Here is a 19037-nt window from a genome sequence, read left to right as displayed (position 1 = left end):
CCCAAAGTAAACTGCTCTTTTGCCAGCCCTTAAAAGGGCTTTTTGCGGGGCATGCCCCAAAGAAAACTGCTCTTTTACCAGCCCTTAAAAGGGCTTTTGGCGGGGCTTTGTCACAAAGTAAACAGCTCTTTTGCATCTAATCTAAATCCCCCTACACCGCCGCCAGCTATAATAAATGTATTAACCCCTAATCTAATCCCCCTACACCACCGCCAACTATTTTAAATACATTAACCCCTAATCTAATCCCCCTACACCGCCGCCAGCTATATTAACTATATTAACCAATCAGCCAATCGGATTGAACTTGAATCTGATTGGCTGATTCAATCAGCCAATCAGATTTTTCTACCTTAATTCCGATTGGCTGATAGAATCCTATCAGCCAATCGGAATTTGGCGGACGCCATCTTGGATGACGTCATTTAAAGATACCTCATTCGTCGTTTAGTCGTCGGCCGGGATGGATGCTCCGCGGTGGCGGAGCGAAGAAAGAAGATTGAAGATGCCGCTTGATGGAAGATGCTGCCGGAAGAAAGAAGACGTTGCTGCCGCTTGGAGGAAGACATCGCCAGGAGGAAGAATTCTTCTTTGCCGCTTGGAGGAAGACATCGCCCGGATCGGATGAGGAGTTCGGCCCGGTGTGGTGAAGACAAGGTAGGGAGATCTTCAGGGGGGTAGTGTTAGGCTTTTTTAAGGGGGGTTTGGGTGGGTTTAGAATAGGGGTATGTGGGTGGTGGGTTGTAATGTTGGGGGGGGTATTGTATATTTATTGAAATGCAAAAGAGCTGAATTCTTTGGGGCATGCCCCACAAAAGGCCCTTTTAAGGGCTGGTAAGGTAAAGAGCTTTGAACTTTTTTTAATTTAGAATAGGGCAGGGAATTTTTTTTATTTTGGGGGGCTTTATTTTATTAGGGGGCTTAGAATAGGTGTAATTAGCTTAAAAATCTTGTAATTTTTTTTTATTTTTTGTAATTTAGTGTTTGTTTTTTTTTGTAATTTAGTTCAGTTTATTTAATTGTATTTTTAGATAGATATTTGTAGTTTATTTAATTTATTGATAGTGTAGGTGTATTTGTAACTTAGGTTAGGATTTATTTTACAGGTAATTGGGTAATTATTTTAACTAGGTAGATATTAAATAGTTAATAACTATTTAATAGCTATTATACCTAGTTAAAATAATTAACAATTTACCTGTAAAATAAATATAAACCCTAACATAGCTACAATGTAATTATTAATTATATTGTAGCTATCTTAGGGTTTATTTGATAGGTAAGTATTTAGATTTAAATAGGAATATTTTAGTTTATAATATGAATTAGATTTATTTAATAAGAATTTAGTTAGGGGTGTTAGGGTTAGATAGAGTTAATATAGTTAATATAAATACTATAGTAACTATATTAACTATATTAACCCTAATATAATTAGGGTTAATATAGTTAATATATATAATGTAATAACTATATTAACTATAATATACTTAGGGTTAATATAGATAACATAGCTGGCGGCGGGGTAGGTAGATTAAATTAGGGGTTAATAATTTTAATAGAGATGGCGGCGGTGTAAGGGGCTTACATTAGGGGTTAATACTATTAATATAGGTGGCGGCGGTGTAGGGAGGGCAGGTTATAGGGCAAAAGAGCTGTTTACTTTGGGGCAAAGCCCTGCAAAATGCCCTTTTAAGGGCTGGTAATAGAGTTTATTACTTTAGGGGGATTAGATTAGGGGTTAATAATATTAATATAGCTGGCGGCGGTATAGGGGGATTAGATTAGGGGTTAATAATATTAATATAGCTGGCGGCGGTATAGGGGGATTAGATTAGGGGTTAATAATTTTTATATAGGTGGCGGCGGTGTAAGGGGTCAGATTAGTGGATAGATAAGGTAGATGGCAGCGGTTTTATTTAACAGATCGCGGTTGGCAGCTAGATAGACATTGTGCATGCGTTAGGTGTTAGGTTTATTTTCTAGCTAGTTTAGGGAGTTACGGGGCTCCAATAGTCAGCGTAAGGCTTCTTACGGCTGCTTTTTGTGGCGAGGTGAAAATGGAGTAAGATTTCTCCATTTTCGCCACGTAAGTCCTTACGCTGCATATTGGATACCAAACTGCGCTGGTTTGGTATACCTGCCTATGGCCCAAAAAACTACGGGCGACGGCAGAAATATACGCGCGTAACTTTTAGGTTACACCGTATAAAGGATACCAAACCAGCGCAAATATTGGCGTCGCCAGCTTTTGCGGGCGACGATTTTTATCGGATCGACCCCATTGTTTTCAAAATGCCTGAACCAACTTTATGCAGCATTTTGCAGGTGACATCATTTAGTTTTTTGGTCGCTCTAGGGAGCGTGGAACAAGCACAAATTTTACACAAAATCACAAATTGTTTAATGTCATTTTAAATGACATTCATCCAAAAATCCTGTAATGCACATAAAAGAACCCTATTGTAACACGTTAAAGCTTTATTTTCATACAGAATGTGCTTGGGTTGGTCTGTAGGATAGAAACTCATTGGCTGTTAAAGACAACTCCCAGCTTTTTTGGAGGACTGAATAAAAACACTTTTTTGTTTTCTTTCAACCTCAAAAATATATTTTTTTTAAAGAGCGTGATACATTTTAAATGCTCCCTTTCAAAAGCAACAAAAGGGAAAAAAAATACTTCTTTATCATGTTGTACGAACCTTCAAAAACATTCATTGTTGATTATTTTTTTTCTTTCTTCCTTAAACAAACACGGGCTTGTTTTAACAAAATACAGTGTGTTTTTCCCACATGAAAAATTATAAAAAACATTTCCCACTTTCAGGACATTCCTCTACATTCATGTGGAGCGGTGAAAGATATATTTACTGTGCAGCTTAGAGTTGTTGTTTTTTTGTTGTCGCTGCTATGTGCTATCTGATAGCAGGAGAATTCCTGCAGAGCCCTAAGGGGCTAAACCTTTTGGTGACAAGCTATCGCATCTTTAGGGCAGAGATCAATAGGACTAAGGTAGAATCTTTCTTTACATCTTTCAAAGCTTTGTGAGTGTGAGAATCTCCAAAAAAACCCGGCCTCCCCCCTTCTCTGAGTTGTGCACATCCCCTCTCTTTCAGAGGCTTTTTTTGGTGACAAAAGATATGGGATTCCCACAGTGCTTCTGTAAAGTTCCTTTCTTCCCTCCCCCCTCAGTCCTGGCCACAACTGACCCTGTCTGTATAAAGATCTCTATCCTTTATCTAGAAGAGGGGGGGGGGTCTGGGTTTATGGGGTCTGTATATTAGACACACATGGGATTTATAAAACAGATGTCCACTCACACATTATTAACACCTTTGACCACCATAAATACTATATTGAAGACTGAGAACATTGACCTATATTTGCGGAAATATCAACAAGCCAGTGTGTAGTTGTTATATTTTATTTCTAAAACACCAACACACTGTATAGTTACAGTAACTTTATAAAAATACAAACTCAAGATCATTAGATATTGGCAAATAATTAAATGATTTAGAATATTTGTTATTATTTGTATTTTTTTTTTTTGGTATAGTGCCGCAAAGTTCCGTAGCGCTGGGTACTTGAGCAGGGTTAAATAATCGCACTTATTCTTGGCACAAAAATAGAGCCTACAATATAGAGATGATTAGCGTATATATAAAAGGTCCTAAACGTGAATACCCAAAATAGGATAGTACAGGGCATACACAGCGAGATCTTTTTGTAGAATTTATTTAGACCACCAAAATTATTACACTTCTTTTTTATAATGAAGTTTCAAGGATTCCATAAAAGAGCACAAAAGTTAATGAGGGTGGCTGATAAAAAGAAAAAAATACAATTTTGTTGGAATTTCTTTTATTTAATGCATCCCATTTTCATCCAAAACGTACCAAAAAGTCAGAAAATAATATTTTTCATTTAAAATATAGAAGTTGTTAGGAGCGACTTTAATTCTCTTCTTTAATTCTGCTTAAAAATAATACTATAATTAACCGTTTGTTACCTACAAGAAGGTAACAGCTCTAACAAAAATAACAGAGAACTGGTCTGTATATAAGTCTGGAGTACTATAAACTAATACCGTTTTAGTATTCGCTTTATCTTGTATTATCCTGTTTTTGTTCTTGTAAACTGGAAAAAGCTACATAAAGTTTCAGACGGTCTTGCTTGTTTAATTTCCTGATTAACTCATTAAACAAAAAAAAGCAACATAGTCTTGGTTATTCTGCAAAGCTTTATTTGCATTGTGCTGAGGAACAGTTCTGGCGAATCTAACACAAACCCCTTTTGTGATGGCTTTCTTTTGCTGGAGATATTTTGGATACCAAGTCGGCAAGTGACTATAATTGGCAGCCCATTAGCAGATGGCAGACTGCAATTTCACACCCTGCATTATTTAAAAAAAGATGTTGTATTGTCCCTAAGTATTTAAGTTTGGGAAGTGATTGGCTGTTCCTGCTGTTTGAGTTGCTAGTCAGAGAAGCACACCTCTAAATGTCTTCATTTTTTTCTTAGTACCCCCACACTTCACCCTCGTACTACCCCAGCCCCTCCTGTTTTTTTGTTTTGTTTTTCTCTCCATTCCCTGCACCTTATGTGAGGAACCAGTTTTTCTTCCTCCAGCTTTTGTTTTTCAGTGAGCTGGATAGACGTTGCTTCAGGGTTTGCTCAAATTTCCTAGTCTCACGCTTTTCATATCCGAGAAATATTTCATGAGAGCTGAGCTATATGTTTGAGCAGGGTTCTTTAAACCATGGGTCGGGACCCATTACTGGGTTGCAACACCTTTTTTTTCTGGGTCGACTTGTGTGTGTGTTGTAGGAGAGTTTGGGTGGTGTGTGTGTTATATGAGTGTGTGTTGTATGTGTAATATGAGATTGTGTGTTGTATGAGAGTGTGTTCTGTATGAGAGTGTGTGGTGTGTGTTGTAGGAGAATGTGTGTGTGTGTTGTAGGAGAATGTGTGTGTGTGTGTGTTGTAGGATAATGTGTGTGTGTGTGTGTGTGTGTGTGTTGGAGAGAGTGTGTGTGTGTTGGCGAGAGTTTGTGTGTATTGTATGTGTGTGTTGTATGTGTGTGTGTGTTGTATGAGCGTGTGTATGTTGTATGAGAGTGTGTTGTATTATTTTGCGTGTGTGTTGATTTGTGTGTGTGTTGTATGATTTTGGGTGTGTGTTGTATGAGTTTGTGTGTGTTGTATGAGCGTGTGTATGTTGTATGAGAGTGTGTTGTATGATGTGTGTGTGTGATTGTGTGTGTGGTGTGTGTTGTATGAGAGTGTGTGTGTTGTATGATATTGTGTGTGTGTTGTATGAATGTGTGTTTGTGTGTTGGATGTGTGTGTGTTGTATGAATGTGTGTTTGTGTGTTGGATGTGTGTGTTGTATGAGAGTGTTTGTGTGTTGTATGAGAGTGTTTGCGTGTGTGTGTGTTGTATGAGAGTGTGTGCGTGTTGGATGTGTGTGCGTGTTGTATGAGAGTGTGTGCGTGTTGGATGTGTGTGCGTGTTGGATGTGTGTGCGTGTTGGATGTGTGTGCGTGTTGGATGTGTGTGCGTGTTGGATGTGCGTGCGTGTTGGATGTGTGTGCATGTTGGATGTGTGTGCGTGTTGGATAAGTGTGTGTGTGTTGTATGAGCGTGTCTATGTTGTATGAGAGTGTGTGTTTGATTTTGTGTGTGTGTTGTATGATTTTGTGTGTGTGTAGTGTGTGTTGTATGATATTGTGTGTGTATGCATGTTGTATGAGTGTGTGTGTATGTTGTATGAGTGTTGTATGAGAGTGTGTGTGTGTTGTATGAGAGTGTGCGTGTGTTGTATGAGAGTGTGTGTTGTATGAGTGTGTGCGTGTTGTATGAGAGTGTGTGTTGTATGAGAGAGAGTGTGTGTGTGTGTGCGTGTTGTATGAGAGTAGTGCGTGTTCTATGAGAGTGTGTGCGTTTTGTATGAGTGTTTGTGTTAGTTGTGTGTGTATTGTATGATTGTGTGTTTGTGTTGTATGAGAGTGTGTGTGTTGTATGAGTGTGTGTGTTGAATGAGAGTGTGTGTGTTTGTGTTGGATGAGAGTGTGTGTATGTGTTGTATAAGAGTGTGTGTGTTGTATGAGAGAGAGTGTGTGTGTGCGTGTTGTATGAGAGTGTGTGCGTGTTGTATGAGAGTTTGTGTGTGTTGTATGAGAGTGTGTGTGTTGTATGAGAGTGGGTGTGTGTGTTGTATGAGTGTGTGTTTGTTTTGTATGAGTGTGTGTTTGTTTTGTATGAGAGTGTGTCTGTGTTGTATGAGAGTGTGTCTGTGTTGTATGAGAGTGTGTTTGTGTTGTATGAGTGTGTGTGTCTTGTATGAGAGTGTGTGCGTGTTGTATGAGAGTGTGTGTTGGATATGTGTGTGTGTGTGTGTGTTGGATGTGTGTGCGTGTTGGATGTGTGCGTGTTGGTTTAAAGTGTGTGTGTGTTGTATGAGTGTGTGTGTGTTGAATGAGCATGTGAGTGTTGTATGAGAGTGTGTGTTTGATTTTGTGTGTGTGTTGTATGATTTTCTGTGTGTTGGATGAGAGTGTGTGTAGTGTGTGTGTTGGATGATATTGTGTGTGTGTTTTGTATGAGAGTGTGTGCATGTTGTATGAGTGTGTGTTTGTGTTGTATGAGAGTGTGTGTGTGTGTTGGATGTATGTGTGTGTTGTATGAGAGAGTGTGTGTGTTGTATGAGTGTGTTGTATGAGAGTGTGTGCGTGTTGTATGAGAGTGTGTGTGTGCTGTATAAGTGTGTGGTGTCCGTGTTGATTTGAATGAGAGTGTGTGTTGTATGTGTGTGGTGTTTGTGTTGAATGAGAGTGTGTGTGTGTGTGTGTGTGTGTTGTATGAGAGTGTGTGTTGAATGAGAGTGTGTGTGTTGAATGAGAGTGTGTGTGTGTGTTGTATGAGAGTGTGTGTGCGTGTTGTATGAGAGTGTGTGTGTGTTGTATGAGAGTGTGTGTGTGTTGTATGAGAGTGTGTGCGTGTTGTAGGAGAGTGTGTGCGTGTTGTATGAGAGTGTGTGCGTGTTGTATGAGAGTGTGTGCGTGTTGTATGAGAGTGTGTGCGTGTTGTATGAGAGTGTGTGCGTGTTGTATGAGAGTGTGTGCGTGTTGTATGAGAGTGTGTGTGTTGTATGAGTGTGTGTTTGTGTTGTATGAGAGTGTCTGTGTTGCATATGAGTGTGCGTCTTGTATGAGAGTGTGTGCGTGTTGTATGAGAGTATGTGCGTGTTGTATGAGAGTGTGTGTGTGTGTTGTATGAGAGTGTGTGTGTGTGTGTGTTGTATGAGAGTGTGTGTGTGTGTTGTATGAGAGTGTGTGTGTGTGTTGTATGAGAGTGTGTGTGTGTGTTGTATTAGACTGTGTGTGTGTATGTGTTGTATGAGAGTGTGTGTGTGTGTTGTATAAGAGTGTGTGTGTTGTATGAGAGTGTGTGTGCGTGTTGTATGAGTGTGTATGTTAGATGTGTGTGTATTGTGTGTGTTGTATGAGAGTGTGTGTGTGTTGTATGAGAGTGTGTGCGTGTTGTAGGAGAGTGTGTGCGTGTTGTATGAGAGTGTGTGCGTGTTGTATGAGAGTGTGTGCGTGTTGTATGAGAGTGTGTGTGTTGTATGAGTGTGTGTTTGTGTTGTATGAGAGTGTCTGTGTTGCATGAGAGTGTGTGAGTTTGTGTTGTATGAGTGTGTGTCTTGTATGAGAGTGTGTGCGTGTTGTATGAGTGTGTGTGTGTGTGTTGTATGAGAGTGTGTGTGTGTGTGTTGTATGAGAGTGTGTGTGTGTGTTGTATGAGAGTGTGTGTGTGTATGTGTTGTATGAGAGTGTGTGTGTGTGTTGTATAAGAGTGTGTGTGTTGTATGAGAGTGTGTGTGTGTGTTGTATAAGAGTGTGTGTGTTGTATGAGAGTGTGTGTGCGTGTTGTAGGAGAGTGTGTGTGTGTGTGTTGGATGTGTGTGTGTTGGATGTGTGCGTGTTGGTTTAAAGTGTGTATGTGTTGTATGAGTGTGTGTGTGTTGTATGAGCATGTGAGTGTTGTATGAGAGTGTGTGTTTGATTTTGTGTGTGTTCTATGATTTTCTGTGTGTTGGATGAGAGTGTGTGTAGTGTGTGTGTTGGATGATATTGTGTGTGTGTTTTGTATGAGAGTGTGTGCATGTTGTATGAGTGTGTGTTTGTGTTGTATGAGAGTGTGTGTGTTGGATGTATGTGTGTGTTGTATGAGAGAGTGTGTGTGTTGTATGAGTGTGTTGTATGAGAGTGTGTGCGTGTTGTATGAGAGTGTGTGTGTGCTGTATAAGTGTGTGGTGTCTGTGTTGATTTGAATGAGAGTGTGTGTTGTATGTGTGTGGTGTTTGTGTTGAATGAGAGTGTGTGTGTGTGTGTTGTATGAGAGTGTGTGTTGAATGAGAGTGTGTGTGTTGAATGTGTGTGTGTTGTATGAGAGTGTGTGTGTGTGTGTTGTATGAGAGTGTGTGTGTGTGTTGTATGAGAGTGTGTGTGCGTGTTGTATGAGAGTGTGTGTGCGTGTTGTATGAGAGTGTGTGTGCGTGTTGTATGAGTGTGTGTGTGCGTGTTGTATGAGAGTGTGTGTGCGTGTTGTATGAGTGTGTGTGTTAGATGTGTGTGTATTGTGTGTGTTGTATGAGAGTGTGTGTTTGATTTTGTGTGTGTGTTCTATGATTTTCTGTGTGTTGGATGAGAGTGTGTGTAGTGTGTGTGTTGGATGATATTGTGTGTGTGTTTTGTATGAGAGTGTGTGCATGTTGTATGAGTGTGTGTTTGTGTTGTATGAGAGTGTGTGTGTTGGATGTATGTGTGTGTTGTATGAGAGAGTGTGTGTGTTGTATGAGTGTGTTGTATGAGAGTGTGTGCGTGTTGTATGAGAGTGTGTGTGTGCTGTATAAGTGTGTGGTGTCTGTGTTGATTTGAATGAGAGTGTGTGTTGTATGTGTGTGGTGTTTGTGTTGAATGAGAGTGTGTGTGTGTGTGTGTGTTGTATGAGAGTGTGTGTTGAATGAGAGTGTGTGTGTTGAATGAGTGTGTGTGTTGAATGAGTGTGTGTGTTGAATGAGTGTGTGTGTTGTATGAGAGTGTGTGTGCGTGTTGTATGAGAGTGTGTGTGCGTGTTGTATGAGAGTGTGTGTGCGTGTTGTATGAGAGTGTGTGTGCGTGTTGTATGAGAGTGTGTGTGCGTGTTGTATGAGAGTGTGTGTGCGTGTTGTATGAGTGTGTGTGCGTGTTGTATGAGTGTGTGTGTTAGATGTGTGTGTATTGTGTGTGTTGTATGAGAGTGTGTGTGTGTTGTATGAGAGTGTGTGTGTGTTGTAGGAGAGTGTGTGCGTGTTGTATGAGAGTGTGTGCGTGTTGTATGAGAGTGTGTGCGTGTTGTATGAGAGTGTGTGCGTGTTGTATGAGAGTGTGTGTGTTGTATGAGTGTGTGTTTGTGTTGTATGAGAGTGTCTGTGTTGCATGAGAGTGTGTGAGTATGTGTTGTATGAGTGTGTGTCTTGTATGAGAGTGTGTGCGTGTTGTATGAGAGTGTGTGTGTGTGTTGTATGAGAGTGTGTGTGTGTGTGTTGTATGAGAGTGTGTGTGTGTGTTGTATGAGAGTGTGTGTGTGTATGTGTTGTATGAGAGTGTGTGTGTGTGTTGTATAAGAGTGTGTGTGTTGTATGAGAGTGTGTGTGTGTGTTGTATAAGAGTGTGTGTGTTGTATGAGAGTGTGTGTTGTATGAGAGTGTGTGTGCGTGTTGTAGGAGAGTGTGTGTGTGTGTGTGTTGGATGTGTGTGTGTTGGATGTGTGCGTGTTGGTTTAAAGTGTGTATGTGTTGTATGAGTGTGTGTGTGTTGTATGAGCATGTGAGTGTTGTATGAGAGTGTGTGTTTGATTTTGTGTGTGTGTTCTATGATTTTCTGTGTGTTGGATGAGAGTGTGTGTGTTGTATGAGAGTGTGTGTAGTGTGTGTGTTGGATGATATTGTGTGTGTGTTTTGTATTAGAGTGTGTGCATGTTGTATGAGTGTGTGTGTGTGTGTTGGATGTATGTGTGTGTTGTATGAGAGAGTGTTTGTGTGTTGTATGAGAGAGTGTGTGTGTGTTGTATGAGTGTGTTGTATGAGAGTGTGTGCGTGTTGTATGAGAGTGTGTGTGTTGTATAAGTGTGTGGTGTCCGTGTTGATTTGAATGAGAGTGTGTGTTGTATGTGTGTGGTATCCGTGTTGAATGAGAGTGTGTGAGAGTGTGTGTTGAATGAGAGTGTGTGTGTTGAATGAGAGTGTGTGTGTTGAATGAGAGTGTGTGTGTTGAATGAGAGTGTGTGTGTTGAATGAGAGTGTGTGTGTTGAATGAGAGTGTGTGTGTGTTGAATGAGAGTGTGTGTGTGTTGTATGAGAGTGTGTGTGTGTTGTATGAGAGTGTGTGTGTGTTGTATGAGAGTGTGTGTTGTATGAGAGTGTGTGTTGTATGAGAGTGTGTTGTATGAGAGTGTGTGTGCGTGTTGTATGAGAGTGTGTGTGCGTGTTGTATGAGAGTGTGTGTGCGTGTTGTATGAGAGTGTGTGTTTGTGTTGTATGAGTGTGTGTGTGTTAGATGTGTGTGTATTGTATGAGAGTGTGTGTGTTGTATGAGTGTGTGTGTTGTATGAGAGTGTGTGTGTTGTATGAGAGTGTGTGTGCGTGTTGTATGAGAGTGTGTGCGTGTTGTATGAGAGTGTGTGCGTGTTGTATGAGAGTGTGTGTGTTGTATGAGTGTGTGTTTGTGTTGTATGAAAGTGTGTCTGTGTTGCATGAGAGTGTGTGTTTGTGTTGTATGAGAGTGTGTGTGTCTTGTATGAGAGTGTGTGTGTCTTGTAGGAGAGTGTGTGTGTCTTGTATGAGAGTGTGTGCGTGTTGTATGAGAGTGTGTGTTGTATGAGAGTGTGTGTGTGTATGTGTTGTATGAGAGTGTGTGTGTGTTGTATGAGAGTGTTTGTGTGTGTTGTATGAGAGTGTGCGTGTTGTATGAGAGTGTGTGCGTGTTGTATGAGAGTGTGTGCGTGTTGTATGAGAGTGTGTGTGTGTTGTATGAGAGTGTGTGCGTGTTGTATGAGAGTGTGTGCGTGTTGTATGAGTGTGCGTGTTGTATGAGTGTGTGTTTGTATTGTATTAGAGTGTGTCTGTGTTGCATGAGTGTGTGAGTTTGTGTTGTATGAGTGTGTGTGTCTTGTATGAGAGTGTGTGTGCGTGTTTTATGAGAGTGTGTGTGTGTGTTGTATGAGAGTGTGTGTGTTGTATGAGAGTGTGTGTGTGTTTGTGTTGTATGAGTGTGTGTGTATTGAATGAGAGTCTGTGTCTTGTATGAGAGTGTGTGCGTGTTGTATGAAAGTGTGTGTGTTGTATGAAAGTGTGTGTGTGTGTGTGTTGTATGAGAGTGTGTGTGTGTGTTGTATGAGAGTGTATGTATGTGTTGTATATTGTATAAGAGTGTGTGTGTCTTGTATGAGAGTTTGTATCTTGTATGACAGTGTGTGCGTGTTGTATGACAGTGTGTGCGTATTGTATGAGAGTGTGTGCGTATTGTATGAGAGTGTGTGCGTGTTGTATGAAAGTGTGTGTGTGTGTATATGTTGTATAAGAATGTGTATGTGTTGTATAATAGTGTGTGTGTTGTATGAGAGTGTGTGTGTGTTGTATGAGAGTGTGTGTGTTGTATGAGAGTGTGTGTGTGTGTGTGTGTGTTGTACGAGTGTGTGTGTGTGTTCTATGAGAGTGTGTGTGTTGTATGAGAGTGTGTGTGTGTGTGTGTTGTACGAGTGTGTGTGTGTGTTCTATGAGAGTGTGTGTATGACCTTTTACAACACTTACAAGTTTGGCTACAATCAGGAATAAAGTACGCACACATTTTACAAAATTGCAGCTGTTTTTTCAGACCAAGCATAAAAATAGGGTTGTGAAGGTACAGTATGTGGTATCATTTCACTGGATCTTAGGGGAAAAGTTTGAAGAACCCTGTGTTAGAGCAACCATTTGATTAGTTTTTTTTCATGATTCAGGTAAACTGGACTGGCTCAAGATAGTGTGCTGCCTATGTCTATGAATAAAATGACGCACCTGAACTCTCTGAACACAGTCTTAACCCACCCAGAATCCATTGTCTCAGCAGATTAAAAAACACATGAGAACATACAGATGGGCATCATAAAAGATAATTTTTTCTCTAATAACATTATTATCCAGAATATGCTCTCCCTATGTGCTGCCCCTGTCAAGTGCTTCCTGGGTCCCGAGGTCCCACGTGGTCCAATTATAGAGCTATAAAATTTACAATTTCAAGCAACTTTCCAATTTTATCAAATTTGTGGTTTGATAGACTCTGTTGTTATGACCTATTTTTTACATAATTATTCTTATGTGCCTGCATTTTTATAGCAAATCAGGAAAATAAATAAAACTGATTATTTTTATTTCAAATCTAACGGTATTGTCATGTCTATACACAGCTGATGCGCTCACTGTTGATGAAAAATCGGCAGCATGGATAGAAACCACACAATCTTAGTTTTGGTGTGTGGGGGGCAACATATGTGTCTCTCCTTCACACTCAGAACCCTGCATAGCTAGTTAAAGTGATTGTAAAGTTTAATGAATTAAAGCCCAGTATCTAAAAATAATCTTAAAAACATGGGCACTTTATTCATTAAACTTTATAAAGACAATTCTTTTTTTAAAAACTTTTGTTACGGTAAACACACCGCAGTTCCTCCGCCCGCATCTACTTCTGTATTGAGCATATTGATGATGAATCCGGCTTCCTCCAATCGTTGTGTGCCCCCTTTGGCGTCCAATTGTTTGAGGGATTTCACAATATTGACGAGACATCTTAAAGGGACAGTCAACACCAGAATTTTTGTTGTTTAAAAAGATAGATAATCCCTTTATTACCCATTCCCCAGTTTTGCATAACCAACACTGTTATATTAATACACTTTTTACCTCTGTGACTAACTTGTATCTAAGCATCCTCTGACCGCCCCTAATCACATGACTTTTAGTTATTATCTATTGACTTGCATTTTAGCCAATTAGTTCAGTGTCTGCCACTAGCCACGGGCGTGATCACAATGCTATCTATATGGCCTACATGAGCTGTGAAAAGTAAATAAAATAGAGGCGGCCTTCAAGGGCTTAGAAATTATCATATGAGCCTTCCTAGGTTTGCTTTCAACTAGAATACCAAGAGAACAAAGCAAAATTATTGATAAAAGTAAATTGGAAAGTTGTTTAAAATTACATTCCCTATTTGAAAAATGAAAGGCTTTTTTTGGACTTGACTGTCCCTTTAAATAATCTCAGGCTCCTACACCTCTATTTGTAGATAGTAACCAGGCCTGTCCTTTGGGCAGAGCGATAGAGGCACCCGCCTATGGCCTTGTGCTTTGGGGCGCCCCGAAATGTCAGGGGTATGAGAAGCTGCAATGTACATACTGTACTTAGTTTATGAAGAAGTGTTTATGACAGGGGCAAAACTACAGGGGGTGCAGAGGTCGCAATTGCGACTGGGTCCCCAAGGGATAGATTCTTGCACCTGGGCCCTGTGGTTTCTAGTTACCCCTCTGGTTTATGGTATCTGGAGGTGTAATATATAGTGTTATTCTTTATATAGGACACACTGAATGTTTGGACAGGGATAAGGAAATAAGGGAACTTGGCTGTGGGGCCCCACCAATTCGTCTTGCCCAGGGCCCGGCAAATGCTAAGGCATGACACATCCCACAACAAAGAAAAGTTTATTCTTCAGCACAGCAACATCTTTAAAAAAACAAATCTGTAATACATATTTAAATGCTTTGTTTTATACGCAAACTATTGAAAAATCATTTTGAGGACTTTTTAAGATTTGACTTAAACGTAAAGAAAAGTCAGGAAACTTTTTCCTTCATGCTCCCTAATGGAAACTATTAGTGCACACCCTGGCTGCATGCAATCATGACATATTTCTGTAATATTTTATTTATTATAGGGTAAAACATTTAAAATATTTTCCATTTTACTTTTATTATCAAATTGCTTTGTTGAAAAGCATACCTAGGTAGGCTCAGGCGCTGAGCTCTAGCTGCTGATTGGTGTATGAGAGTGTGTGTGTGTTGTATAAGTGTGTGGTGTCCGTGTTGATTTGAATGAGAGTGTGTGTGTTGTATAAGTGTGTGGTGTCCGTGTTGATTTGAATGAGAGTGTGTGTGTTGTATAAGTGTGTGGTGTCGGTGTTGATTTGAATGAGAGTGCGTGTGTTGTATAAGTGTGTGGTGTCCGTGTTGATTTGAATGAGAGTGTGTGTGTTGTATAAGTGTGTGGTGTCGGTGTTGATTTGAATGAGAGTGTGTGTGTTGTATAAGTGTGTGGTGTCCGTGTTGATTTGAATGAGAGTGTGTGTGTTGTATAAGTGTGTGGTGTCTGTGTTGATTTGAATGAGAGTGTGTGTGTTGTATGAGAGTGTGTGCGTGTTGTATGAGACTCACCTGACGTGCATCTAGCTCACAGTAGTGCATTGCTGCTCTTTCAACAAATGATATCAATTTAATGAAGCCAATTTGATACTAGAAATAAACTGGAAATGTGCTTTAAATGGTTTGCTTTATCTCAAAGAAATATTTTAGGCTTTGTGTCCTTTTAAAGTTATGATTTGAATTGCTTTATTTTTTAGACGATACCCAGGGTACAATTGCTTTATTTTTTAGATGATACCCAGGGTACAATTGCTTTATTTTTTAGATGATACCCAGGGTACAATTGCTTTATTTTTTAGATGATACCCAGGGTACATTTGCTTTATTTTTTAGATGATACCCAGGGTACAATTGCTTTATTTTTTAGATGATACCCAGGGTACAATTGCTTTATTTTTTTAGATGATACCCAGGGCAAACACACTACCCTGAATGTGAAACATGAGATTATATATATTTCTCTCTCTTTTTTTTGTTTTAGGTATGCAATTGTAACAAGTATCTGCACATTTCCCGGGACAGAATGCTGTCTTTACTAAAGCTCCACGGATACCCCTGGGACACAAAAGATGTAACAGGTGAGACCAAATACTGTCCCAGTACAGGTCAAAGGTGACCTGTAAGCAGGTTTTTCCCATCATCACAGGTGAGCCTGAATCTTCAGTGCAAGAGGGTGTTTAGGAGTTAGTTTACCAAGAGGGTGTCCGTGTATATTGTAAATAAGGATTTGTGTGCTTGAAGCATTTTGGTTTTTTTGTTACTTCGCACCATACACAAAACATCTCCCAGAATTCATTTGTATATGAAGAAGCACAATTTCGATCTATCTCTCTTTCTTTAAATGTCTATCATACAGTGAAGAGGATACATGCAATAGCCATCCAGCTAAAGTAATAGGGACACGTACAGTATAGGTTATGGCATCAGCATGGGCATTGAAAGGAATTTAGGATTGGGAGCACAAGGCAAATCTCTGGCCTATAACCAATCTTTACCACTTTATGCCCACATAACACCCAGTATTACACATATCCCATACAGGCCTGTCTACTCCCCACATTCTTTCACCCCTTATGTGATTCAGCCCCCCAGGCTGCAATGACTCCTCCAATGGATCCCCCTGATTCAGCCCCTAGCCTCCGAATAATAGTCTTTTGGCGTGAACACATTTTGCAGCTGTATTCAGTTGTCCCTCACTCCATTTAAATCCCTCCCACAAAGTAAATCATTTTACAGATCCAGACTAATAACTGATGTTATCTAAAGTTGTTGTTTTTTTGTTTTTGTTTGTTTAAACACCAGGATGTACTTGCTCTGCAGAAGGAATTATGTATATACTTGAGGAATGGGCTGACAAATGGCAAAAGAGAGTTAAAGGGACATGAGATCCAAAATGTTCCTTTCATTATTCAGATAAAGCATACAATAATAATAAAATAATAATTAAAAAAATATACATCTATCACATTTGCTTCATTCTCTTGGTATCCTTTGTTGAAGGGTCAGCAATGCACTACTGGGAGCTAGGTGAACGCCTCTGGTAAGCCAATGTCAAGATCAGTCACCAACTAGCAGCTAGCTCCCAGTAGTGCATTTCTGCTCCTAAGCCTACCTAGAAATGCTTTTCAACAAAGGAAATTAATTGAATTAAGCAAATTAAAAAACAGAAGTAAATTGGAAAGGTGTTTAAAACTGCATGCTCTATCTAAATTATTGTTTTTATTTTGTCCTTACTGTCCCTTTAACACAGTAAATGCACAATTTTATATAGTAGGGTCAAAACGTCTGAGCCCATCATCACCAATTGGTTTTACTTGATCATTTATTAAAGGGACATAATACTCATATGCTAAATCACTTGAAACTGATGCAGTATAACTGTAAAAAGCTGACAGGAAAATATCACCTGAGCATCTCTATGTAAAAAAGGAAGATATTTTACCTCACAATTTCCTCAGCTCAGCAGAGTAAGTGCTGTGTAAAAAGTTATACTCGGCTGCAGCCCAGCTGCAGGTAAAAAAAATGAAGAAATGAACAGCAGCCAATCAGCATCAGCAGTGCTGAGGTCATGAACTCTTTTACTGTGATCTCATGCAATTTCACTTAACTCTCATGAGATTTCATTGTAAACTTCCTTACACTGAATAGGGAAATGAAAGTGCACAAGGCTCATCCCTTCGGCTGTCCCGGGACAGACATACTGATTTGTTGCTTAGAAGTCCTTTACAATGGGATGTGGTTACTGAGAAACTTTTGAGGTAAAATATCTTTCATTTTTACATAGAGATGTTCAGGTGATATTTTCTAGTCAGCTTTTTACAGCTAAACTGTATCACTTTCAAGTGTTTAAACATTTGGGTACAAACTAAACAATGTAATCAGTTATTCAGTAATTCATAATTTTACACTGATACAAAACATTTTTGTATCTCTTTGTTAAATATTTATGTGATATTTCCCTCCTCTCACACCATTTGCCAATATACATTAAAAACTGTTGTGGCACTATATATTTAATTGAAAGGGTAACATCCTGGCACTAGTGAGTTGTATGTGTCTTTCCAAGATTGATATTCTCCTATTACGGCTGTCTAAGAAGGATGTTATTTGAAAAACCTTTTGTAATAATGTAAAAGCTAGTAATTGAAGCAATTCCATTATTCTCCTGAATGTCTAAAAACTTTCCTAGCACCTATTTGAAGCTAGGATGAAAACATGTGTTGGGGCAGTAGAAAACACAATGACTAGATTTTTTGAAACCAAAACATTTTCATCCAAAGCAAGACCAGGCAGACCTTAGGTCATTTTATCCAAAGCAAGACCAGGCAGACCTAAAAAGTAATTTCATCCAAATATAGCAAGGTAATTATTACAGAATAGAACAGCATCTGCATCCACAATTCAAACCCAGCTGAACTAGGAATGTCCTAGCAAGTCAACTTCTGACTTCGCAAAAACTAAGTCAGAAGATGACAGGTAAAGTATGGTGTTCATGGTCTCTAAACCACTAATTTGTTGAAGTCTAAACATTTAGCATGGACCTAACTCAGACTGGAAAAATGTCCTCTTTACTGATAAATGAAAATGAGAACTTTTCGGTTGACATTGTAGAGTTCATGTAAGGAGACAGCAGCATGAGAGGGAACAATAACAATGCGTTTATAAACCTACAATTAATTATGGTGCAAGAATTATTCAGGTGTGGGGATGCTTTAGAAATAGAAAAAAATCCGACTACACTCAGGTAATTGTATATGAATTTAAAAATACAAATTGTATTAATACTACAATAAAATAATTGCAAAAAGTAGAGGAACCCTCGAATGATCACCTTCCTTTGGCAATAATTTTATTGTAGTATTAATACAATTTGTATTTTTAAATTCATATACAATCACATGAGTGCAGTTGTTTGTTTCTGTTTGTTATTTATATAACAGTTTGGCTTCACCACTTTTTGGTTCTTCTCCCAGGGCTCCCCCCATTTCAGTCCGCACTTTGTAGCAATGAATATCCGTCTTTCAGTGTATGGGGATGCTTTGCCTTTACTAGAGTTGGTGACTTACACATAGGGTTGCAAGCTCCCAGGGGTCAGGTCCTACAAAACAAAGTGTTGGAACTCACCAAGACTTCCACCCCCAAAGCAATTAGTATTGTTTTATACACACACACTGTATTTATATGTATATAATCTATACACGTTGGTTAATGAAAGCAAATTAAATCAATTGAAGGGTTGAATGGTTGCCTTTGAGCCTGAGGCTCCTCCTCTGTCACAGAGTCTCACCCGCTTAAATTGCAATAGTCCTATTTCTGCTGAGGGGATAAACCACAGAGCAAGCCAAACAGAAATTTAAGCACCATGTGTTACACACAGTGCGGGGTGATCACACAGCAGGCCCGCTGACAGGCTTGCATTTAGTGTATTGTAGGAAGTGTTACTGCCCATTACTAGAGGATCTCACTAGAGGGCTTAACAGACTGTGCTGTAGCTCTAGCTCCTCCCACCAGCACCAACAGTGTTTACTGAAGCTTTTCTGTTCTCTGTTCAGTGGGAACTTAGTTCCCATGCGTTCCCTCTGGACTGACCCCGACTCCTCCACAAAAAATACTGGACAATCTGTCAGTGACTGGTCACAGTGGTAGGTGGGGTCAAACAATGCGCCCCCCCCCCCCCCCCAAAAAAAAAGGTCTACCTTCTACCCTACTCCTGTTCATAAGTGTATATTTCTCCAACATTGGTGTGTCCGGTCCACGGCGTCATCCTTACTTGTGGGAATATCTCTTCCCCAACAGGAAATGGCAAAGAGTCCCAGCAAAGCTGGCCATATAGTCCCTCCTAGGCTCCGCCCACCCCAGTCATTCTCTTTGCCGTTGCACAGGCAACATCTCCACGGAGATGGTTAAGAGTTTTTTGGTGTTTAAATGTAGTTTTTATTCTTCTATCAAGTGTTTGTTATTTTAAAATAGTGCTGGTATGTACTATTTACTCTGAAACAGAAAAGGATGAAGATTTCTGTTTGTGAGAGGAAGATGATTTT

The 19037-nt window shown here is 39.6% G+C and overlaps 1 protein-coding gene across 1 annotated transcript in view; it reads left to right on the top strand.

The window, feature by feature from the left end:
- Positions 1 to 19037, top strand: part of EXD3 (exonuclease 3'-5' domain containing 3) — an 849727-nt gene that overhangs the window by 788050 nt on the left and 42640 nt on the right. The window contains exon 20 of the mRNA XM_053695892.1: positions 14978 to 15074. Coding sequence (XP_053551867.1) covers positions 14978 to 15074 — 97 coding nt within the window. The remainder of the gene's footprint in view (positions 1 to 14977; positions 15075 to 19037) is intronic.

This window comes from Bombina bombina, chromosome 12, assembly GCF_027579735.1.
Source record: "Bombina bombina isolate aBomBom1 chromosome 12, aBomBom1.pri, whole genome shotgun sequence".
Classification (NCBI taxonomy): domain Eukaryota; kingdom Metazoa; phylum Chordata; class Amphibia; order Anura; family Bombinatoridae; genus Bombina; species Bombina bombina.
This window is presented reverse-complemented; position numbering and strand designations above follow the sequence as displayed.